Genomic DNA, 25,749 nt, shown 5'->3' on the forward strand with positions numbered 1-25,749 from the left:
AAAAAACCTTGGGGGTTGTATAATTTATAATGACCAAGCTTGGTTGCAAAGAAGAGATAATAAACTTCCCCTTATTATTGATTGATATATATGATTGGTTGATATATATGATTGATTGATATATATTCCCCTTATTATATATTGGAGAATATGTTATATTCCCCCAAAGCCTTCTTTGCATAGGTGGGGGCTGGTTTTGATGAACTGCCTTTTTGTTTTTATTCTTTGTTATAAGAGATGGTTTGATGGGTTGGGGATCGAGGGATAGATTCAGAAATGGTGATACAAAGTAAAACAAATAAAAAATTTTAAATTAACCTTGGAGAGAATAACAAAAACTGATTGTATTTCCAGGAACGCGAATTTGAAGAATTTAGGTTACAACAACAAAGAGAAGGACATATTAATGCAATTGTTGAAGAAGAACGTCAAAAGCTTCTTAAAAAACATGCTTCACAACTACTGGGCTATCTTCCCAAAGTAAGTAGAATTTATTAAATCTAAATTATTATGTTGTTTTAGAGGCAAAATGGAATAGGACAGTGAAGGCAAACCTTTTAGAGACTACATGCCCAAACTACAACCCTCAGGCTGCATTGAGCCATCCCCTTGCCCCAGGCAGAGGAGGAAAGAAGTGCTCCAATTGGGCTGCTGGACAAAGGGGTGGGTTATGTGAAAAATGTCCTAAGGCGGGAATGGAGAGGGAGAGGGGAGCAGCCCCCTCCCAGCACACCAGACCATGTATGCTATAAGTTGGCCAACATGGGTATAGGAAATAGAAAACTGAACTGGAAGTCAGAAAGCCAGGTAGTGCTTTTGAGACCCAGCATAGAACAAGTCCAAACTCTGACCACTAACTGGTCAGTGGTCTTAGCCTCTCTAGGCCTCAATTTTACTCATTTCTAAAATGAGAAAATTAAAGGAGATAACCTCTAAAATCTTTTCTAGCTCTAAAACTATATGATAATAGGCACACTTCCCTTCTAACAGATCATATTGATAATTAAACTATACTTGAGGCACATTATAATTCTATATGTGCCCAAGAATCATGTTACAAAAGCCTTATGGTACTTTTAATAATAAATATCCAGATTGACTTTGAATTAGTCCTATTTTTTTTTAATGGACTATGGTGGGTTATGTAATAGCTGGGGTCCAATATACCTTAATTTTTTTTAAGCTCTTTGATCAAGTAGTCTTTGTGTCTGTGTATAGTTATATAGAATATATGCCATTATAAAGCGATGAAACTGGTTTTCTTAAACCATAATACTACAAGTACATAAAATAATTACTTTTAAAAATTATTGAGTTATTACCAGTTTTTAGGATCATTCAACATATATTTATAGCTTGTACATAATATTCTTAGCTCTATATTTGATATTGTGAGGGATACAAAAATATCAAACATGATCCTTGCTTTAAAAGAAATTAACAGTCTAATTGAGCAGAAAGTGATTAAAGCACATTAAAAGATTAGCTTGTTTCATAACCAAGCATATGATTAAATGATAAATTATCAGAAAAAGACTAAGTGACATGAAAGTTTAAGAAATTGGTGATGGCTAAAGTAATCTTTTAATGTTACTTTGTTCATAGAGCACTGTGCCAGGTTCAAGGTTTAGATAAGTTGCTTCTTGCTGTCATGGTATTTATAGTCTAGCTCAGAAATAGGATAATATTTAATAAGTGCTTAAGAAGAAAGGTTATTGAGCACAGGATCGATTTAACCAAATCTATAGACAATGAAGCCGGGGTGTGACAGTGATTAGAAAAGATGGGGATGACTGGGGGGGGAGCAAGGCCTATTGGGCCATGGAAGAGTCTAGTTTAAGGGTGACAGGAGATTCTGTGCTGAGGGATGCTAGTGGGAATGGAGAGAAGGATCTGAATGCGAGGCATCTCAGAAGTGCAGCCAACAAGCTCCAATGATTGAGAGAGCTGAGAGTGTCAGAGGTAACAGCAAGGCTTCCAGCAAGAAGACAAGGAGGAAGGATGGATGGATCACTAAGAGAAGGCAAGAGTCAGGAAGGAAGAATAAGCCTGATCTTAGACTCGGGGAGGGCTTGGCAGGGCAGCAGCTAGAGATGCACCTACTTATCACAGAGTTCATATTTAAAAAGCATTAAGGGCTTCCACACACGGATTTGGGAGTCATCTGTGGACAGTTTATGATGGAAGCCAAAGGAGGAACTGAGGTGGTGGAGAAGCGAGAAAAGAAGGCTAAGAGAGGGTCCTGGGGAGCACAGATGCTACAGTGCTCCGAGGCTCGGAGGCGGGCAGAAGGAAGAGTGGGCAGTTGTATCAGTGACTCGATGAAGGGGCTGGAGGATGAGGGGAGAAAGGCCGTTGCCTTTGGCATCCAGGAGAAGATAGTCTCGGGAGGTCGGTGGATATAGAGAAGTGAGTTTATAAAGGGCTGAAGAGAGAGGAGGTGGAGAAGACGTGGCGAAACAGCTTTTTCAAGAAGTTTAACCACGAAGGGGAGAGAACAGATATTGGAATGAGGGAAGAGGGTTTAAGGAGAATGTTTTGGTTTGATTTTTTTTAGCATTTGGGGGACTTAACCATTTTTCCCCCCTTTTGGCAAAGCAAATGGAAACAAGCCAGAGAAGGGGAAAGAGACTCAAGTTGACCGAGAACAATGACAGCTGCGGGGGGCGGGGAGAGCCTCTAAGCATTGGGGGAGGTTCCACTGAAAAGTGAGCGAGGGAAAGGAGGAGAGAATGGGTGATGATACCGAGACGTTTGAGGTGGGAAATGGGAGCCCAGAGAGCTCCCTCAGACTGTTAGTCAAGGTGGAGGCTGATGAGCCTTTGGAAAAGGTTCCGAGCAGTTTTTGTGGGGAGCAAAAGAAGGAATCGATAAGAATAGAACAAAGTATTGCCAGCACGGCCCAAGTGGCTCTTCGGTTTTTGATGACGTTCAGTCTTTTCTCAGTCCTGTCTGGCTCCTCACTTCCTTCCTTAGCTCATTTTACAGATGAGGAAACGAAGGCAAACCAATCCCTCAGCTTCATTTCGTAGCGGCTGAGCAGCTCAGGCTGGCCTCGCTAGTGGGGATCTGAGCACAGGGGAAGGTGACCGGGGTTGAGAACTCCAAGGCTCAAGTGGCTGCCGCTCCCAACCCCGTCTTTTCATGCAGGGAAGCGGCGCTGAGGCCTTTCCTTCTGCCTCCCGGCGCTTTCCGGTCACCCTTCCCCGTGGCGCCAAGCCCTGCCACCAGTCAGAAGGTTGGCCAAGCTTGCGCAGACCGAGAGGAGAGAAAGGGGAGCGAGCCAGAGCTATCCCGAGGCTTTGGGGAACTAACTATGCGCACACGAACCCAACCGCGACACGGACAAGAGCTTGTGAGGAGAGCGGAGGGTAGCGCGTGGTGCCCAGAGAACGCTGGGAAAGCTACGACCTTGGAGGGAGATCAGTCCAGCCCCGGCGGGGGCGGGGGGGGGGAGGGGAAGGCGGCCGAGGCGGAACCATGTTGGAGCATGACGGAGGCGGAGCGGACAAGGAGGAGGAGGGCGCCTCTGGCGCTGCGTGAGGCAGAGCGCTCAGCCACGTGCTAACGCCCCCGAAGCCCTGGAAGAGCCACGGAGAGCTCGCCGGGCGACAGCTATCGAGAGAGGAGGAGCGAGTGGGGCTCAGTAGCTCCCCAGGTTTTCAGGGGAGCGAGGAGCGTGAACGCCTCTTCCTGGCTCCGCGGTGTGGAGGTGGGAGACTTTGAGGCTGGAAGGAGGGAGGCTAGGTCCGAGGACGCAGGGGATGGCTTTTGTAGAATGGACTTAGAAGAGAGCAGTGAGCTTGCTGTGGGCCTAGGGAGAAGGAAGGCTCCTCGCAGTAAGGGATGCGGGCTCTGAAGGACCCGAACTGTAAAGCTATTCCTGGGAGCAGAGAAGTGGTCCCGTCGTTGGAGGAGGGGGAAGAGGGACTACTCCGTCTGAAGGCACTGGAGAAACTTGCAGAATGAGCCAAGGAACGGAAGCGCCAGCAGGACTGCAGGAGCCGGGAGTGGAGGCGGCAGTTTCCCGAGTCCCAATTCCTAATCTTTCGTACAATCCAATACATTCCTTTTAGTAAGGTCTTCCACCATGGCCCCTAGAACTAAGGCTGGCAGACCCAGAATCCTGGACGCTTTCAAGTTCCATTTGCCCTCCCCTTTCTCCTGTGCCTACAGTGAGTATTTGGGGGAGGGAGGAAGGGTACAAAAGATCCCCCCGAAGTGGAATTAGGGACCCTACCTAGAGGGCAGCCCTAGAGGGAGGCTGGGGAAAAGAGAAGGGGCCAGTTCCTCACTACAAGAGCCCTTGCCTTGGACACCCCTCATTTGAATGGTTAAATTAGGAAATTCAGAATAAACTGTGTCCAAGGAATTCATTTCTTAATTCCATCAATTCATGCTTTTAGGTTGGCCCATACCATGGACAAGACACTTAACTTGCCTCAGTTTCTTCATCTCTCAAATGAAGGGTTTGGGCTATAACTGATCTCTTTGGGATTTCTAGTTTTAAAAGTCTTTGCCTCAAGGTTTCCACAAATTACACATTTAGTGAAATATCTGGTAACCTAAAATAATCGAAAGCATTTTCCTTTTAGGGAGTAATTAAACATGAGGAAGACGTCGATATGCTTGGTGAAGCATTCAAGAAAGCTTATCTGAAAAGCGACCCACAATGAGAAAGAATGTCATCCAGAACTGGATTGCTCTCCGTCACCACTAGATGTCAGCCTGACTTCTGTATCGGTTGTGACTGGTCATGCATTGTCTTGGTAAAAGAATCCTTCCTACTTTGGAATTTTTTAAACCATCGGAATCTCTGACAATCCTCATATACCTCCATCTGTCAGAGAATACAGATGTGCCTTGTCAATAAATCTTAGAAAAAGTAACTGCTGAGTTTCTAAGCATTTTGTTAATTATTAAATAAATGTAAAGGTCTTAGAGTAAAATGAGATAAGCAATAAAATTCTTTTTTTTCAAGTTACAAGTGATTTCCAATGACTACTTCTACTGTTATACAGTCAGCATGCCTGGAGGGAGGGGATATATGTTCAAGAAAAAAGAATGCATTGATAAAATGCTTTTATTTTCTTGAAAGTCTTCTAAACAAAGAGGAAACTGTCATTTATCTGAATTAGGCAGAATTTATTCCAGCAATTTAGTAAAAGGTTTTTCCTTTGACTACTTACTTTTAAACATACAAAAGTATATTAAAATGTTCGTTTTTCTGTGGATTAATCCAACTGTGAACTAAAAATGGGTCACGTTGCCATCTTTCTCACCTATTCCCCATGATACCGCTTTTCAGAAGGAACCTTATCTTGATTACAGAGGTGACCCTGCATTCTCATAGGTAATATGGGCCAGGCAATTGCTGTCAACTAGGCACAAAGCAGTGCTCCTCTAGGGTCAGGGCTTTGAAGACAGCCACATCACCCGTTCATAAAACACCTCTATCTGCTCCTGGCCTGCAGGAGGCATCATTTACACTTCTGGTGCCACCTTGCATTACCCCATCTGCCCTAAGCAGCTCAGGACTAGAAGTCATGGTTCAACTCTGAATCATCTCAATAATAAGCAAAGGCCCGAGACACAACCTGCCTCTGAAGCGTCCTCCAGGGATGACCGGGGTCAACCTCAGCACAGGCACACACACCCAAGTGCATCATGCACACTAGGGTCATTCGTCTTTATTCTCCTGGTCATCTAGCCTCCGTTGCCAGAGGATTTTATATAACAAAGCATTCCAGCTTTCCTCATTTCTGTGACTAAGAAGGAAGTATCTATTACCTTCCTGACCCAATAATGTTTAATATGAACCATGAAGGATGGGTCAGACAAGTCCAAGGATTCCACAGGCCCCCAGTGACCGGCAGAGAAGCTACTGTAAGCGTCCAGACCAGTGGTTGCATTCGACTCAAGAGCCTCCTCACAGAGCCTCCGTTGGACATCCCTCCTCCCTGCCTCCTTTCCAACATGAAGGCTGAGGAGGACAAGCCAGTTGCCTGCCTCAGACTTTGGCCGCTGTCCCTGTGACTCTTCCTTGCATGTCGTGTTCCCCTTGGAGAACATTAACAGAGGGGAGGGACTATTTTGCTTATATTTGTGTTCCCATTACCTGGCACAGCCCTTAATGTATTCACTCATTCATTCATATCCTTTGACCATTTAGCTATTGGTTCTTGGTCCTATATTTGTATTAACTTTCTAAATATTTTAGATATTAGAACTTTACAAGTATTTGAAGGGGGGAGGGCAGTTGGGTGGCTCAGTGGATTGAGAGCCAGGCCTAGAGATAGGAGGTCCTGGGTTCAAATGTCACCTCAGACACTTCTCAGCTGTGTGACCCTGGGCAAGTCACTTAACCCCCACTGCCCAGCCCTTACCTCTTTTACTTTTTTTTTTTAACTTTCTGCCTGGAACTAAAACACAGTATTGATTCTAAGACAGAAGGTAAGAGTTTAAAAATATATATTTGAAGCAAAGGGCCCCATCCTCTCACTCCACCCCTGCCACAGTCCAGTTGTGAAGGTTTCCTTTGTTTTTTGCAAGTTTTTAAATTTCACATGTGACCACTTCTACAACTCCACTCACATCATCATGCCCTGGAAGATGTGAAGATGGAATTAATTCACCCCTGCCCAGTTTTAGATTTTATCACCAGAAGTGTAAACACCCCACTTATTCTCAAGTATGGGGAGGTCTGTGACCCCCATGTGCTATAGTGAATGATGAATCAGAATCAACTGACTGCCCCCTGGGCAGGCCTAAGCAAAAATATAGCTGCAATTGGTCCATGCAAAGTGGAAGGAAGGCACAGGAAGTGATGAAAGGAAGGGTCTTTAAAAGTGGCAAGAACTTCCTGTGATCAGATTTTTCACCTTAGAACTTGACCTTGAAAGCTCAGGCTTAGGACCTTGAACTGCTCTTTGATTTTCCCTTAGAACTGCCACATGAATGAGTGAAAAAAGGCTGACTCCCTTACCTGGCTTTCCTGGAGGTACTGGCCTCTGGACTCATCTTGGAGAAGGCCTCGTGGCTAGAACCCTTGTTTAATTTACCTCTGGGCCCCTTTGCTAGGGCCTCTGAAGCTCTGCCTGGTTTGGACCAAGCCAGAGTAATTATCTATTCTCTCTCTCATTTCCTTACTTTTATTCTTTCACTCTATTTTATAAATTGCTAAAAGTCATTCTGACTTGAGTAATATAATTTTGGCAACCACATTTTTATATATTTAGTCTAACCCTTTAATTTTAACCCTTACAGAGAGTGTATGTATTAGGACCAATGCTATGGGGCTGGAGTTTCCAGCACTATTGCACATAAGCTTTCAAAGGGTTTGCTTTCCATTTCCTTGTCCATTGGATCTTTTCATTAGGCAGTCAGCATCAGCTAGGGAGTGTCTGGGGCTAAGAACTGAACTCCAGACTTCCTGACTCCAGTGCTTTTAAACACTGAGCTACCTAGGAAACATGTAACCAAAGTAAATTCAACTCAGAACTTTTTTTCCTTCGAGGATTCCTCAAGAAGTTCCCCAGAGGTATGGCTTCCAGGTTCCAAAGATTCCATGGCTAGCATTCTCTGCAGCATACTCCATAAAGCTATGTACTTCCTCCCTTCCAGGTCCACTGGTGTCTGTGTTGGTCCACGTCTGTCCTCAGTGTGTGCATGCGCCATATTGGATACATCACCTCTCATTGGTTTGATCTCATTCTAATAACATGGTAAGGATATGGCTGGGGAGCAAAGGGGGTGGCTGCCCTCTTTACAGGTACAGGAGGTACCTCTGGGCTGAGTCCTCCACTGCTTGGCTAGATTTCCCTTGGACTCAACGTCTTCATAAACAGAACAAGGAACGTCTCTAATTCTCTTTGATAATTGCAAGATGTTTCCTGTGTGCCACCATCTGTTTTCATACAGCAATCTAAGCATGTTAATTCTCTCAAATTCAGGACATGTTTCTATCTAGTATATACTTTTTGATTAATTTAATAACGGTATCTAGGTCTTTGGAGATTAATTGGAGAAGATAGAGCTTCGTCCTTACAGATAGCACTAGGATGATCTCATTTTTTATGATCACCTTGTGATGTCTGGTTAAGACCTTCTCCAGACATGCTTGGGGCCAAATGTAGGTCCTTCCATTTTTTTCTTTTAATCATGTGGACTTCCACATGTAGGTCACATATCAGTTTGGGATGCGTTATGTAGAATAAAATGCTGCTCTAAACCTCTTATTCAAAATTGTTTTCACAGAACTTGTCTTTCCTCCAAGTAGTTTATACTTTGGGGTTTATCAAACACTGGACTAAGGAGATTATTTCAGAGTTTTATATGTTCCATGGGTCTACTTTTCTATTTTTTTAACCAGAAGTAAATCATTCTGACGACTGATTTATAATAGTTTGAGGTTTTGATGTGTGTTATATGCTCTGTTTTCGTGTCTTCCCTTTCAATTTGGTACCTTTTGTTTTCTCAAAGGGAATGTTATATTATTTTCTTTGGTTCTGTAAAGTACGTGCTTGGTAGACTGATATGCTTACTACATTTTGTAAATTCACTTAAGTAGCTTTATCATATCATTTATGTTACTTCAGCCTAACCACAGCCTACTAGAATGCCACCCATTATTTGTCTTCCTTTGTTCATAAGGTATTTTATTTGTCCTGAGTGTCTTGATAGAGTGACTACCAGATAGTTTATATATTTTGACATTATTTTAGGATGGGCTCTCCTATGATATCCTGGGTTTTGTTATTTCTGTGTAGAAACCTGTGGACTTGCTTTATATTTCACTCTCTTCATTCTTGAGCCCACTGTTTGTTTGGTTAGTATTGTCCTTACACAAATATTTGTAACTGATTTGCTTTAAAAGCTCTCTTGCTGGGCTATGTGTTTCAAACTAGCGTTCTTCACGAGTTCATGAACTCCCTGATGACCTGTGGTTCCTGAGGAGCAGCTAACTGCATAAAGGTCACCTAAATACAGCTGGGGGCGCTCTGCGCTCACATAAATTGCATTTAGTCTAGAGATTGCTACCAACAGAGGCTTTCCATTCTCCTTTCGTTTCTGACCCTATTCCAGAATCAAAATCCAGAAAATCCTCTAAAACAAAGCTGTCTCATCACACAAAGATACTCATGATATAATATGGGTAGAGGGTACTAAGCAGCTTTTATTTAACCCATCCCAGAAAATGCCCGTGGCAAAAAAAAACCAACAGGGGCAGACCCAAGAAGCATAAAACATTAAGAAACAAACAGAAGAGATGGAAAAGATAGATAGGCTTTTCAATAAACAAATACACCACATTCACCTCAAACCTACACTATCCCTGCAACTCAAAACACACCTGTCAAACCTGTTGCTTCTCAGGAAATCTCCTTTCTCTCCATTTTGCCTAGGGAATTAAAAATCCTCCTTGAGGGAGGGAGGGAGGCATTCGGGAATCTCCCCTCTCAGGCTGCCTTCTCTCATTGCCATGCTCTTCTGCTATGAGTTGACACTGCTGGGGAGAGGGGAAAAATGGGGCTGGGGGTAGGGAGGGGAGAGGAGCCCCCTCTTCTACTAAATTCTGGTCTATTATTCCAAGGTGAGAAATTGCATGAAAAAGGGAATTCAAGGTGGGCCAGTCTTTGGCTCACTCTTAGAGACCACAGGAAGAAGCCTGTGAAGAAGCCCATCCTTCTGGACCTTAGACAACCATCAAGTCACTGAGGACCAATCCATGAAGCTCCTGCTGTCTTTTCACTAAGGGGTTATGGAAGATGCTTTCTTCTAACAGAGGCCTGTGCTCTATAAAATGATCAAGTCGACTTGTAGCACTCATCAGACTGTTCTCCCCATTACATAAACATGAAATTTGTATTTTTATTGAGATATTAAAATAACTTGGGAATTCAAATAAGTGCATAAGTTTGCAGATAGACCAGTTTAGGAAGTATTGCTGAACTTACTGGTAATTACTATGATTTAAAAATATTCATTTTTAAATTCAATTTTAAATTCATTCAAAATCAAAATATTGAAAGAAAACTATTACTAGTACCTTTAATTGTTGAAAATATCACAATGAATGAATGTGCCTATAATATCTCTGCATCTCTTTTATCAATCCTTAAGGTATATTTCGCAGTGATAAATCTTTTCTATGCTATATAAATATTGTATTAAATAATCAAATAATCAAAATACAAGGGAACTTTAGATTTTCCTCTATATATCAGAAACCATAATTTTTTTCTATGTGAATTATGCAGCTTTTGCACACCTCCCCCCAATCTACTGGATAATTAGAAATATTTTAATATTCAAACTTACAAATAAAATCAGACAATTCTAATTGATCAGAAACAGAATTTTCTTGTAGGGGGAATTTTTTGGTGGAATTATTTGAGGTTATATCAAATTTATTTATTCCCCCATTCAAGTGCCTTCATAAATTCTTCTTCACTGAAAGATAGCATCTTAGCCGCTTCAATGTGCATCTGTTAAATAAACATTGTTTAATTTAGTAGCAATTGGGAATCAGTAAATCACAGAGTAATTTGAAATATATTCAATATAAAAATAAACTATAAATACCATCATGAAAAACAATTTTGAATTATGCTTTTAAAAATAACAATTAGATCCATGCCTTTTAACTGAGATCCCATTGCTAAAATATAGATCTATCCATCCATCCATCCATCCATCCATCCATCCATCCATCCATCCATCCATTTCTCTCTATCTCTAGATATTTAAAGTCAAAGAAAGAAAAAATGTTGTATATATACCAAAATACTTCTAGTAGCATTTTTTGTGGTAGCAAAGACCTGGGAAAAAACCAATGCATACCTGAATGAATGTACACAAATACATGGAATGTCACTGTCCTATAGGGAACAATATGAGGAATTCAAAGAATTGGGGTACATGTGAAATGATGGTGATAATAACAGTAACCCACTCTGCAAGGTTGCCATGAGGATCAAGTGATAGATTTGTAAGAGAGATAAGCATAGTGCCTGGCACACAGTGCTAGAGAAATACTTATTTCCTCTCTCCATACTCAAACATCGTAATGATGATAAATAACTGATTATAAAATTGGTATGTGAAAATTTTATTTAAAAATTATAATCAGGTACCTAAAAAACAAGGCTGTAAATGCCTTAGTATAAAAAAAGTCCTTAAAAGCATATTTATATACACAATCAATTATATATGTATTATCTATGATTTAATTTTCAGAATAAGCTTACCTTTTGTCTTTTCAGAATATCAATTAATTTCATCTGTTTTTTGAAACCTGACATTAACTCTCCTTTTTGTTTTTCCAGCTTCTTGTTTTCTGCTTTTAATTCTTCAATTTTCTTGTGTTCTTCATTTGCTAAGTCCTATAACACAACAGAAAAAATTCGTTCGCTGACAGAAACAAACATTTATTAAGTTCTACTATGTGCCAGATGTCTGCTGAGTACTTTATAAAATATATTTGATCTTATAACAGCTCTGAGAGGTAGATGCTATGATTATCCCACTTTACAGATGAGGAAATGGAGGCAGACAGAGGTTAAATGACTTGCCCAGGGTCACATAACTAGGAAGTATCTGAGGCCAGATTTGAACTAAAGTATTCCCAACTCTAGGCCCAACACTGTCCACTGCACAACCTAACTACCCTATACCTGGACAAAGGCCTTGGCTAGGGGAATTTTCTCTAACTGTGCTTCATCCCTGGAATGCTCTTCCTCCTCGTTTGCCTATTGGCTTCCTTTAAATCCCAACTAAATCACATCATCTCCTGGAAGCCTTTCCCAGTCCCTCTAAACTCTAATGCCTTTCCTCTCTCTAGTTATATCCCATTTCTCCTGTACCTAGTTTCTCTGTAGGTATTTGCTTGCTTGCTGCCTCCTCCATTAGACTGAACTCCTTGAAAGTAGAGACTGTCTTATGTCTCTTTTTGAGACATGTTGAGACATGTTGCCTGGTCCATAGTAGGCATTCAGTTAATGTTTACTGTCTGATTAGATGGACCACCAACTAAGTTAGTCTAAAAAAAAGACAATGAATGAATTTCAAAATAGGATTGTAAGATGGATTGCACTAGGAAAATTGCGCAATACTTTAACCTCAATTTATTTTTCTCTTATTACTATAACAGTTATCATTCCTAGCACTACTATGTAAAATAAAGGATAATGGAGAGAGAGGGCATCCTTGCTTAATCCTGATGCTTTGGGGAGGGAAACCAGACATGACTGTATCGAAAACTTCCAAGTATTTCTTTTGAGAATAGCACAACTGAGTACACTTTTGGTCAAAGAAGAAAAAAACAAAACTGACAATGAAAATATTATTGACCTGGAAAAAAACAAAGTTATATTCATAAAAGGAAAAAAAAACCCCTATTAATCATATCCAAAGGAGGAGAAGAAAACCAAAGCACCAAAATAAAAAAATGAGAAGGGGAAATTATAAAAATGGAAATGAAATAAGAAAATGATCAGGAACTGCCATGCCCTATTATATGACAACAACAATGGAAAAATTGAAATAGATGATTTTTCTAAAAATAGAAAATGCCTAGATTAATCATTCAGAAAATAAAGAACCTGAACAATCTGATTTCTCTAAGAAAGCTATATATGAACTCTTAAGGAAGAAAAACACTAATTCAAATGGATTTACAAGTGAATTATAGCAGCTGGGTAGCTCAGTGGATTGAGAGCCAAGTCTAGAGACAGGAGGTACTGAGTTCAAATCTGGCCTTAGACACTTCCCAGCTATGTGACTCTGGGCAAGTCACTTAACCCACATTGCCTAGCCCTTACCACTCTTCTCTCTTCTGCCTTGGAACCAATACATAGTATAAGGCAGAAAGTAAGGTTTTTTGTTTTTTGTTTTTTAAGAACAAATAACTCTACTCCTTAAACTTCAGAGTAATAGAAAGGGTACCATATGAAATACCTTCTCTGAGACAAATATGTTTCTCATAACCAATTTGGGGAGGGGAGACATACTGGGTTTTTAAAACAGCACTTTGTTACTGGCTTAAATCAGCTTGTTGTTGGTCCACCATTACTTTAAAATCTTTTTTTCCCCTATGGTTGCCTATTCGTCATTTCTCATCAATTAACCATAACTACTCTGTAAAATCATCTACTAAGAAACAAAGGGATTACAACCTGCCCTTGTGAAGAGGATACATGCTGAGGAAATAATAGATCCTTGAAGGATTAAACTATATATGATGACAGTTAAGTAGTCCATTTGTTTTTGCTACCCAAATACATATGTAAGGATGGACTAGACCAGTAATGGTGAACCTATGGCACAGGTACCCAAGATGGTGTGCAGAGAGCTCTCTGTGGGCACACAGCCACCTCACCCCCCATTGGTTACAAGAAAGGCAAGAGGGACTTAGGTGGAGCTGCTCCCCTCCCCCTCTCCACTATGCCTGAGGACATCTTTTCACATTCCCACCCCTCTACCCAGCAGCCAATGGGAGCGTACAGGGGGTAAGGTGGGTGGCTCACAGATGGCAGAGCTAAAGGGGAGTGGGTATTTTGGGCCACTCCTCTCCCCCCTCTACATTCACTGAGGGCATTCCTCATTTCACCCACCCAGCAGCCCAATGGGAATGCTTCCTCCCTCCCCTGTATGGGGGAAGGGTATGTGTGGTGTGCCCAGCACTCATGGGGGAGGAGGCAGAGCACAACATGGGGTCTTTGGGGGCAAGGCACTCAGTCTGGGGGGTAGGGGGTGGGGCAGGGCCCAGCACTCTGTCTCAAAGGTTTGCCATCACTGAACCAGACCACTGATGAAGGTCATTTTTAATTCTAATTCTGTTTTCCAAGGTGTTACTGATACTTGATTCTCAGTCAATAGCAAATATAACCAAAATATTCAAAACTCCATCATCTATGTCATTGATGGAGAAAGGTGGACAGGTAGCAAACTCCAGGGTTTTCTTTCCGGTTGGTCATAGAAATATAGTCTCTGTTTAGGGAGTAACACCCTCTGAATTACTGTACAACCACTGAACTGCGATACAATTCAAGATATCTAATTCTAGTTTTTCTTTGGTGTTGTGAAATATATAGAGATTTCATCCTGTGTAATTCTTAGCCAGATTTTCCCATACATTTTCTATACAGTAGCCATTTAACATGCTAAAGGCTTTCCTCTTTTCCCCAGTGCTTCCTAATGACTAATAAGCCACTCAGGTTGCTGTCTGTTGTCTCTCTTGCTGTGGGACCAGATGTCTTCATTGCCACCTCTTGTACATGCTCTTAGTAACATGCCTTAACACAGCTTACACTTATATCATGTGTCTTCACTGATCTTTGTGTTATTTATTATTTCAATCATAGTAAGATTATTGTTTTTTTAAACAAAGAAAACATATAGAACATGCAGTGTTTTTTATTTAAAATTTCTAAAAGTATATTTTGCCGGTCTATTCTGCATTAGAGATAATGCTAATGAAGGTGATTATCACCAAAACTATTACATCTTTACCATACCTTGTTACTCTGCTTTAATTTACTTAACTCCAGTTTATACTTTTCTACATCTTCAAGAGCTCTATTCAAGCGAACTTCTATGGCACTTTGACTGGATGAAGCCTGTTTTTGTAGTTTCCTTCTGTTATCTAATTCCTGTATGATAAACCAATAAAAAGATAGAATTTTTATAACATAATGTGCTCATTTGATTATTTAACCCATTTTATATTTCACCATTCCCTTTTCTTCTCCTTTGTTTTTCATCCTTTACCTCTGGGGGGAAAAATGGTGTCTTTGTATATAAAGACCCAAGGCAATAAAGGAATAGGCCATATAAAGACATGGTTATGGAAATATATACTAAGATGTGTGAATATAGTAGGATAATGAAATAGTATTTCAATAATATTTTGTTGAGACTTGTATCTTTTAGTATATAAATACTTTAAAATATTTATATAATGTTGTAAATTGTCATCTGTGCCTTTTAAAAGCAGCTGTTTTTTAGTCCTTTGAGAAAGCTAATAAAGCTACAAATTAGAAACAAACAAAAATATCAGAATAAACCACACACAAAACCTCCCCAGAAAATCACAGAAGTACTTTGGGAACTGTGTTATTTGCAGATTCTAGGAAATATAGTGCTTTCTCCATTAACACAGTGGGGAAATCCCTAATTCTAAGTGGAAAATACCAGCCTACACAACAATTTCCCAAATATTGCATCTAAACTTGAAATTCATAATTGGCTGCTTAGTATTGTTGTTGACTAAATATTTCCACTTAAACTATTATGGCCCCCCCAAAAGTGATAATATGGCATACAACTGGAAGGGTCTTATTCTCCTATACTTTAGTCAGGCAATAAAAGACATAGAAAAAGAAAAAAAGTTACAACACCTCTTAGTTACTGGTAAAAGATAAATCAGCTAATAAATAACTCAGATAAATATGGAGGTCCTCTCTATACTGACCCTTCTCTTTGTAACAAAAAAAAAAAGAACCCAATTGATAAAATGACAGTGTTTGATCATGAATAAGACTCTTTACCAATGTAGATTCCTATCTTTCTGCTGAGAGGAGGGAAATATTTTTGACAATCTTTTCTGTAGAGCCATTACTAGTTTCTCAGTTACTTGGAGTATATAGTTTCCTTAATTATCTTTTCATTTATATTTCTTAAAGTCATTCATCTAATTTTTGTTTCTAAGGTAACATGGTTGGAACAGAGGGATCTCAGAAGTAATGTGTTTTTCTAGTAGGTCACTGGACCTTAGAACAGTCAAAACTAGAGTGGATACTGTAAAATACAGCATAATGAAAAGAGTTTTTGACATAGACCCAAAGGACCTGAGTCAAATACTGAGTCACTTCAAGTATCTGGCTTCAGTTTTCTCATCTGCAAATTGAGGGGCTTGGACTAAATCATAATAGCTATAAATAATCACACAATCATAAATTTTTAGAGTTGGAAGGGACCTCAGTGGCCATATATTATAATATACCTGACAAGTAGCCATTTGGTTTCTGCCTCCAAAGACATCACCTCCTTAGGCAGTCCACTCCACTTTTGGATGGTTTTCATTGTTGATATCTTTTCCTAACAGCAAGACTAAATTTGCCTTTTTGCAGCTTCTACCTTTCGTTCATAGTTATATCCTCTAGACTTAGAATAGGCCACATTTCTTTTCCCACATGTCAGCCCTTCAAATAAATGAACTATCACATTCTCCTTGAACCTTCTTTTCTCTTAGAAAAATATCCCCAGGTCCTCCAACCAAACCTCATCCATAAATGGGCTCAAGACCCTTCACTATCTTGGATGCAGTACTTTAGTTGCTCTCCAACTTATCAATGGCCTCCTTAAATCATGGCACCTAGAATAGAACATAGCACTCCTGATGTAGCTTCCCCAGGGCACAATGTAAAGGCACTATATCCTTGGCTTGTTCATCAAAATTATAGCTCTCTTATGCAGTCTAGGGACATGTTAGCTTTTTTTGGTCTCATATTTAACATTTAACAGACAAACTTGCCTCGCCTACCCTATACTTGTGAAGTTGATTTTTATCCCTTTAAATATATCCCTATATTATAAAGTAATAACATTTGTACAACTCAGTGAAACTGTTTGTCAGCACCAGTAGGAGGTAGAGAAGAAGGGAGGGAAAGAAAATGTATCATGTAAATTTGGAAAAATATTTTAAAAAATAAAATAAAAATAAAATATATCCCTATTGAAGTTCATCTTATTAAGAGATAGCCCAAAGCTGACAATCAACCAACAAGCATTTATCTATCTATTTATTAAACCCTTACCTTCTGTCTTAGAATCAGCAATAAGTATAGGTTCCAAGGCAGAAGAGTGGCACCAGCTAGGCAACTGGCGTTAAAGGACTTACCCAGGGTCACCCAGCTAGGAAGTGTCAAGCCAGATTTAAATTCAGAACCCCCTGTCTCTAGGCACCCTGTATACATATAAATATATAAAATACAAATGTATCTATTTACGGTTACAGATTTGTGTCTGTTCATTGACAGGGATATTTCAGTGAGGAAGCCAAGGTATTAGGAAAGGAGCTTGAGCTGGGCTTTGAGGAGAAGCCAAGGATCCCAAGTTGCAGAAGAAGGGAATGAATTCCAGGCATGTGGCGCAGTTTGTATCAGGGAAGGGAGAGGGCGATGGAAAGCTAATCTGATTGACTATAAAGTCATGAAAGGAAGTAATGTAGAAGAAACCTGGAAAGGCAGGCTAGAGAATGGCTATGAAGGAAACAAAATGGCAAAGAGAGACGTCTGAGTTTGTGCTAGGGAGCCTCTGGAGGTTATGGAGCAGGAGAGCACCAGGATCAGACATGCAGCTTACAGATATCACTTTGGTAGCCAGCCAAATAGAGAATGGATCAGAGAGTGAAAAGAACAAAGGCAGAGAGACCAATTAGAAGACTAGTGAAATAGTCCAGTTCGGGGAGATAATGAGGGATCTGAACCAAGATGGTGGCTTCGTGAGTGGAGAGAGAAGGGGACAGACATGAGCGATGCTGCTGAGGGAGCAATGAAAATGACACAAGAATAGATGTGTTGAGCAAAGGAAACAGAAGAGTCAAGGATGATACTGAGGTTTTGAACCTGGGTTACTGAGAGAATGGCATACTCTGGACAGAAAGAGGGGTGTTCAGAAGATGATTTGGTTTTGAGGGACAATTAATGAGTTTTGTTTCAGAGATGCAGACTTCTAGATGCCTATGGGATATCTAGTTTGCAATGCACAATAAGCAGTCAGTGATGAGAAGCTGGAACTCAGCAGAGCAACTAGGATTGGCTATATAGATCTGTGAGTAATTTGTAAAGATAGCTGAACCCACGGGAACTGATGAGGTCTCCAGGAAAGAGAATGAAAAGAGACTCCAATGCTATTTGGAGACTGAATTCCTGGACACTCTATTAATATATTCCTCAAAATGTCTATATTATTGTATTTCTAAATTCCTTCATACTGTAGCAAATGTAGATGTGCATCAAAATTATCTGAACTACACTGTAATGGAAAAAATAGGCAGAAGAATGACACTACTACTAAAAAGAGTGAGAGACAATAGTATGAGATACCTGAAGAGGAAGGGATCACTTTCAAGTGGGAGAAAGGGTAGAATGAACAGAGCATTTGAGTAAGTGGAGATGCTGGGAGAGACATTTCCAAAAATGACATGTTCAAATGCTCAGAGGCTGGAGAAGGAAGGATAAGACTGGAGAATGGCAAATAATTAAGGATAATGAGGAGACAGATTGTGTGAAAAGGAATAGTGTGAAATAAGGTCAGTTAGAGGCAGAATGTGGAAGGCCTTGATACCAGGCTAACAACTTAGTAATTCATTTATTTGGTAGCCGAAAGCCATAGAAAAATTTTGTTCAAGGGAAAAAATATAATCAGAATTATGCCTCAGAAAGTTGATTTTGATCAAGGGTAAATTGTAAGTACAAGCAGGAGGTGACAACATCAGTATGGAGGAGGAGACAGATGTGAGATATTTTGGAGAAGAAATCAATAAGGATTGTCAACTGACTGAATATATTAGGAAAGAGAGAAAGGAAGAGTTAAAGATGAATCTAAGTTTTGAGCCTGGGTCACTATGAGAATGGCAGCACCATTAACTTAGGGGAAGGCAAATGATGATAGATTTATTTTTGAGCATGCTTTTGATGTATCAGTGGGATATATCTAAGTGAGATTTCCTCCAGGTAGTTGAAAATGCAAGAATAGAACTTAAAGAAGTATTACAGATGTGAGTCACAATAAAAAAAATAATTCAGCTCATCTTATATAGTGGTTGAAGGTTTACAACATTTTACATGTATACACATATATTTATATAGAACGAAGATATTGTAAACTTATGTATATATTTATATCTTCAATTGCAAACGAAGAAATAGAGGTGCAAAGAGGTTAAGGGACTTACCAAGGAGCATAGTCTAGTAAGTGTTTAAGGTGTCATTTAAAGCCAGGTCTTCTTGACTCCATCTCTAGGACTTAGCTACCTCCCATCTACAGAGAAGCAGTAACTGAAGCCATTGGGGAGTAAGCAACACTTCCAAAAGAGAAAGTACATCAAGAATAATATAGTGATGAAGACATGGCCTCAAGGGATGCCCACAATTTGGGCCATTTATTCTCTCTTATCACGATGCTCCAAATGGTTTCCCTTTGTTAATATACAGGACCAACAGGGACTACTTCCTTTCCTCGAAGTCCTCATTGCCCAGGGAGGGTGTCTGTCTGTCCGTCTCTCTATGTCTCTCTCTCTCTCTCACCATGTTCCTCCCCTGATTAACCAGAGGCTGCTAAACCTTATCACTCTGAACCCTAAGCTAATGAAGTTGAATAGAAGAGGTGTATTCCAAAAGGGCAGGTAATCAAAAGCTGGCTTTTACTCTTCTGCATAAATTTTCTCCTGGCTGTATTACAGTTTTATTTGAAAACTAATCTTTCTGGTTCTGAGTAATTAAAAGAAAAAAACACATGCTGTTCTGTATGTGGTCCCAAACAAATCAAACTGTGTATGTATACCATCTGCTATCACCAGCCTCCTTCACAGCTTTGTGGGTGGTAGCTACACTAAGCACAAACCTAATTTATTTGACTGCTCAAACTAAAAAGACAACCATTCCCTACTGGATATAAAGTCCACAGTTCCTTCTGTCTGGTTTCAGCTCCTTTTTACAGTAATACCTAAGCTCTTTCTCTTTGCCCTGACATCTTGCTAAAAACTTTATAACCCTCTCTTAAACATTACTTCAAAAGATCTGTGATTTCATAATTATCATTGTTAACATCTAATCAGCCCTAGAAGTCTTGCAAACTGTTTTATGTATATTATTTCATTTTATCTTCATAACAGCCCCATTAGGCAGGTGCTGGAAGCATTACTATCCCATCTTTGTGGAATAGTTGTGGAAACTGAGGCTTAGAATAAATGACTTTCCTATAGTCAAATAGATCACATCAAAAGTAGAGAGTGAACTTAAGTCTTGCTTAAACTTTCAAATTATATCTCTTTCCACTTCATCCAAAAGAGGAGATTTGAAATGATAAATATTACTAGAGTCCCCAAACTTTTGGAGCTGATCTTTTGGACAGTGTTCCTTATACAAAAGAAGATGATCTCATATGAGGAGCAGAAATTTTCGAGGGTCAGACTTACTAGTGAGTGACCTGTTATTTAGATGTGGATATTCTAAAAGCACCTGAGGAAATGATCTTGATTTAGTAGTCTCATATTTCCTCTAATGTTGGAAATCTACTAACATGTTTCCCCAAAGGCACTGTGAGGCATCGATAGTTCAGAAACATACTTTAGGTCAAAAAAGGGGGAAAGGAAACATTTTTTTTTTAAAAGGGAATTAATTTTTATTTATCACCCAGGCATGGTGATATCACTATGGCTCCTGCTTTTTGGTTGTAAACACGTAAAAGTTACTTAATGATTATACTAACGGCGATAGTATTTGAAAATGGTAATGGACTAAGATAATAGTGTCAAACTCAAATAAAAGAAATGGGGGTCAATGAGCAACATTTACTGACCATATATTAATAACTATTTTACTACACTTTCATATTTTGTTAACTATTTTCCAATTACATTTAAATCTGGTTCGGGCTGCACTCAGGAGGGTGGCAGACTACATATATTCCAAAGACTGCATGTTTGACCCTTCTGGGCCAGGCATTCCAATAAAAACAGATAAAATGATTAAAGAATTGCTAGACTAAAAACTTGATGTGGTCACACTACAGCAAATAGAAGAATGTTTAATCAACCATTTTTAAAAAAATGCCAGATCTATTTCATTTGATATAGCCAATTTCTGTCAAGGAAGATTAGCACCAACTGTACAAGTTATAATCTGAGTTACAAGGGGTACTAAGAGATTATGTGACTGGCTCCATAACCCAGTCAGTATGCTTTAGAGGAGGGCCTGAAACCCAAAAGTTTTATACCAAGATTAGTTCTCCTGTCCACTGTTATGTTACCTCACTAACAATAACTTTTATATAGTGCTTTAAGATTTATAAAATGCTTTACAAGTATTTAGTTTTATCCTTTCATAACATCCCTGGGAAGAAGGCAAGATTATTTTTTTTCCATTTTACAGATGAGGAAATTAAGGAAGACACAGGTTAAGTGGCTTGTCCAGGATCACAATCTGGACTAGTAAAAATCTGGAGCACAATTTGAATTTAGGTCTTTCTGATCTCAGGTCTATCACTTTCTCCACTATACCATCGAATTGTCTATAATACAAATATATAGAGATCTAAGTCAAATTTATAAGAAATGCAAACCATTCCCCACTTGACAAATGGTCAAAGGATATAAATAAGCAGGTTTGGGATGAAGAAATCAAAGCTATAAGTAATCTTATGAAAAATGTTCTAAATCACTCTTTATTAGAGAAATGCAAATTAAAACAACCCTGAGTTATTACTTCATATCTATCATATTGACCAATATGACAGTAATGGAAAAGTGACAAATGATGAAGGGATGGGGCAAAATTGAGATACTAATATGTTATTGGTGGAGTTGTGAACAGATCCAACCATTCTGGAGAGTAATTTGGAATTGTGCCCAAAGGGCTATAAAGCAATGTATATACCTTTTGATCCAGTAATACCACTACTAGGCCTGTATCCCAAAGAGATTAAAAAAAAGAGAAAGAACCTACTTGTAAAAAATATTTATAGCAGCTCTTTTTGTGGTGGCAAAGAATTGGAAATCAAGGAGATGTCTATCAATTGGGGAATGGCTGAACAAAAATTGTGGTATATGATCGTGATGGAATATTATTGTGCTGTAATGAACAGGATAATTTCAGAAAGAGCTGGAAATACCTACATGAACTGATACAGAGTGAAATAAGCAGAACCAGGAGAACACTGTACCCAGAAATAGCAATTCTGTGGAACGACTGATCAACTGTGATAGACTTTAGCTACTCTCAGCAACACAATGATCCATGACAATCCTGAGGGACTTATGACAAAGAACGCCATTCTCCATCAGAGAAAGAACTGTTGGAGTTGGAATTCAGATCAAAGAATAGGATTTTTCACTTTAGTTTATTTGGGGTTTTGGTTTTATATGAGTGTGCTCTTCTTACAAAACTGAACTGAATATGGCAATATGCTTTGCATGATAATATACGTATAACCCAGATTAAATTGCTTACCAGCTCTCAGAAAGAGGAGGGAAGGGATGAGATAATTTGAATCATATAACTTCAGAAAACTTATATGAAAAATTATTACATGTAATTGGTAAAATGAAATATTTTCACAAAATATAAAAATAACAATAGCATTTATATAGCACTTTAAGACTTACAAAGTTCTTTCTATTTCTTATCTTATTAACTGTAAATTGATCAATTTTTTTTTTTTTGCTATGAGAAGGCATTGTGATTTTAATTGCTAGAAAACTTTGGAATCCGAGGTCTTGAAATAAATCTTTTCCCCCTCTAAACCCCCCACCTTCTGTCTCAGAAGAGATACAAAGTATTGGCTCCAAGGCAGAAAAGCAGTAAAGGCTAGGCAATTGGATTAAATGACTTGCTCAGGGTCACATAGCTAGGAATTGTCTGAAGCCACATTTGAACCCAGGACCTCCCATCTCTAGGCTGGGTTCTCTATTCACTGAGTCACTTTGCTGTACCACAGAAATACATCTTAAAAAAATTTTTTTTTATTTGGTTAATTTCAAACATTATTCCTTGGTTACAAAAATCATTTTCTATTCCTCCCTCCCCTCCCATAGCTGATGCACAATTCCACTGGGTATTGCATGTGTCCTTGATCAGAACCCATTTCCATGTTGTTGGTATTTGCACTAGGATGTTCATTTGGAGTCTATATCCCCAACTATATCCCCTTCAACCCATGCCATTGAGCAGTTGTTTTTCTTTGGTGGTTTCACTTGCACAGTTTTTCCTATGAATGTGGATAGTGTTTTTTCTCCTGTATCCCTCTGGGTTGTCCAAGATCAATGCATTGCCACTAATGGAGAAGCCCATTACTTTTGATTGTACCACAGTGTATCAGTCTCTGTATACAATGTTCTCCTAGTTCTGCTCCTTTCGCTCTGCATCACTTCCTGGAGGTTGTTCCAGTCCCCATGGAATTCCTCCAGTTTATTATTCCTTTGAGCACAATAGTATTCCATCACCAACATATACCACAATTTGTTCAGCCATTCCCCAATTGAAGAGCATCCTTTCATTTTCCAATTTTTTTTGCCACCACAAAGAGCGCAGCTATGAATATTTGTGTACATGTCTTTTTCCTTATTATCTCTTTGGGGTACAATCCCAGCAGTGGTATGGCTGGATCAAAGGGCAGAGTCTTTTATCACCCTTTGGGCATAGTTCTAAATTGCCCTCCAGAACTGTTGGATCAATTCACAACTCCACCAGCAATGAATTAATGCCCCAGTTTTACCACATCCCCTCCAGCAGTCATTACTTTCTATAGCTATCATGTCAGCCAATCTGCTAGGTGTGAGGTGATACCTCAGAGTTGTTTTGATTTGAATTTCTCTGATTATAAGAGATTTAGAACACTTTTTCATGTGCTTATTAATGGTTTTGATTTCTTTGACTGAGAATTTGCCTGTTTGTTCATGTCCCTTGCCCATTTATCAATTGGAGAATGGCTTGATTTTTTGTACAATTGGTTTGGTTCTTTGTAAATTTGAGTAATTAAACATTTGTCAGAGGTTTTTGTTATGAAGATTGTTTCCCAATTTGTTATTTCCCTTCTGATTTTGGTTACATTGGTTTCATTTGTACAAAACCTTTTTAATTTGATGTAGTCAAAATTATTGTGGCTCTTTCTAAGTCTTGCTTGGTTTTAAAATCTTTCCCTTCCCACAGGTCTGACATGTATACTATTCTGTGTTCACCTAGTTTATTTATAGTTTCCTTCTTTATGTTCAAGTCGCTCATCAATTCTGAGTTTATCTTGGTGTAGGGTATGAGGTACTGATCCAAATCTAATCTCTCCCACACTGTCTTCCAATTTTCCCAGCAGTTTTTATCAAATACTGGATTTTTGTCCCCAAAGCTGGGGTCTTTGGGTTTGTCAAAGACTGTCTTACTGAGGTCATTTACCCCAAGCCTATTCCACTGATCCTCCTTTCTGTCTCTTAGCCAGTACCAAATTGTTTTGATGACCGCTGCTTTGTAATATAGTTTGAGATCTGGGACTGCAAGGCCACCTTCCTTTGTATTTTTTTTTCATTATTTCCCTGGGTATCCTTGATCTTTTGTTCCTCCAAATGAACTTTGTTATGGTTTTTTCTAATTCAGTAAAGAAATTTTTTGGAAGTTCAACGGGTATGGCACTAAATAAATAGGTAAGTTTGGTTAGGATGGTAATTTTTATTATGTTAGCTTGTCCTACCCAAGAGCAGTTAATGTTTTTCCAATTGCTCAGATCTAGTTTTAATTGTGTGGAAAGTGTTTTGTAGTTGTGTTCATATAGTTCCTGTGTTTGTCTCGGGAGATAGACTCCTAACTATTTTATATTCTCTAGGGTGATTTTAAATGGTATTTCTCTTTCTAATTCTTGCTACTGAAATGGGTTAGAGATATATAGAAATGCTGATGACTTATGCAGGTTTATTTTGTATCCTGAAACTTTGCTAAAGTTGTTGATTATTTCAAGTAACTTTTTGGTTGATTCTCTAGGATTCTTTAAGTAAACCATCATATCATCAGCAAAGAGTAATAGCTTGGTCTCCTCATTGCCAACTTTAATACCTTCAATTTCTTTTTCTTCTCTAATTGCTACTGCTAATGTTTCTAGTACAATGTTAAATAATAGAGGTGATAATGGGCATCCTTGTTTCACTCCTGATCTTATTGGGAATGCATCTAGTTTATCCCCATTGCATATGATGTTGGCTGATGGTTTTAAATAGAGACTGTTTATTATTTTTAGGAAAGACCCTCCTATTCCTATATTTTCTAGTGTTTTCAATAGGAATGGATGTTGTATTTTGTCAAAGGCTTTTTCTGCATCTATTGAGATAATCATGTGGTTTTTCTTGGTTTGCTTGTTGATATGGTCAATTATGTGGATGGTTTTCCTAGTATTGAACCATCCTTGCATTCTTGGTATAAATCCTACCTGATCATAGTGAATAACCCTCCTGATCACTTGCTGGAGTCTTTTTGCTAGTATCCTGTTTAATATTTTTGCATCTATGTTCATTAAGGAGATTGGTCTGTAGTTTTCTTTCTCCATTTTTGACCTGCCTGGCTTTGGAATCAGCACCATATTTGTGTCGTAAAAGGAATTTGGTAGAACCCCCTCTTTGCTTATTATGTCAAATAGTTTGTACGGTATTGGGATTAGCTGTTCTTTGAATGTTTGATAGAATTCACTTGTGAATCCATCAGGCCCTGGGGATTTTTTCTTAGGGAGTTCTTTGATGGCCTGCTCAATTTCTTTTTCCAATATGGGATTGTTTAAGAATTCTATTTCTTTTTCTGTTAATCTAGGCAATTTATATTTTTGTAAATACTCATCCATATCACCTAGATTGGCATATTTATTGCCATATAGTTGGGCAAAATAGTTTTTAATAATTGCCTTAATTTCCTCTTCATTGGAGGTGAGGTTCCCCTTTTCGTCTGTGATACTGTTAATTTGGTTTTCTTCTTTCCTTTTTAAAATTACATTGACCAG

General features: G+C 39.0%; 2 protein-coding genes across 2 annotated transcripts in view; one reads left to right on the forward strand and one right to left on the reverse strand.

Moving 5' to 3' along the window:
* Positions 1 to 4,984, forward strand: part of MNS1 (meiosis specific nuclear structural 1) — a 31,997-nt gene extending 27,013 nt beyond the window's left edge. The window contains exons 9-10 of the mRNA XM_001378001.5: positions 355 to 480; positions 4,596 to 4,984. Of these exons, the coding sequence (XP_001378038.4) occupies positions 355 to 480; positions 4,596 to 4,676 (207 nt within the window). The 3' untranslated portion in view covers positions 4,677 to 4,984. The remainder of the gene's footprint in view (positions 1 to 354; positions 481 to 4,595) is intronic.
* Positions 4,985 to 9,155: 4,171 nt separating this feature from the next.
* TEX9 (testis expressed 9) overlaps positions 9,156 to 25,749 on the reverse strand; it is a 72,710-nt gene continuing 56,116 nt past the window's right edge. Inside the window, exons 10-12 of the mRNA XM_016428574.2 lie at positions 14,517 to 14,651; positions 11,250 to 11,384; positions 9,156 to 10,487 (exon numbers count right to left, since the gene is read on the reverse strand). Coding sequence (XP_016284060.2) covers positions 10,410 to 10,487; positions 11,250 to 11,384; positions 14,517 to 14,651 — 348 coding nt within the window. The 3' untranslated portion in view covers positions 9,156 to 10,409. The remainder of the gene's footprint in view (positions 10,488 to 11,249; positions 11,385 to 14,516; positions 14,652 to 25,749) is intronic.

Source organism: Monodelphis domestica, chromosome 1, assembly GCF_027887165.1.
Source record: "Monodelphis domestica isolate mMonDom1 chromosome 1, mMonDom1.pri, whole genome shotgun sequence".
Taxonomy (NCBI): domain Eukaryota; kingdom Metazoa; phylum Chordata; class Mammalia; order Didelphimorphia; family Didelphidae; genus Monodelphis; species Monodelphis domestica.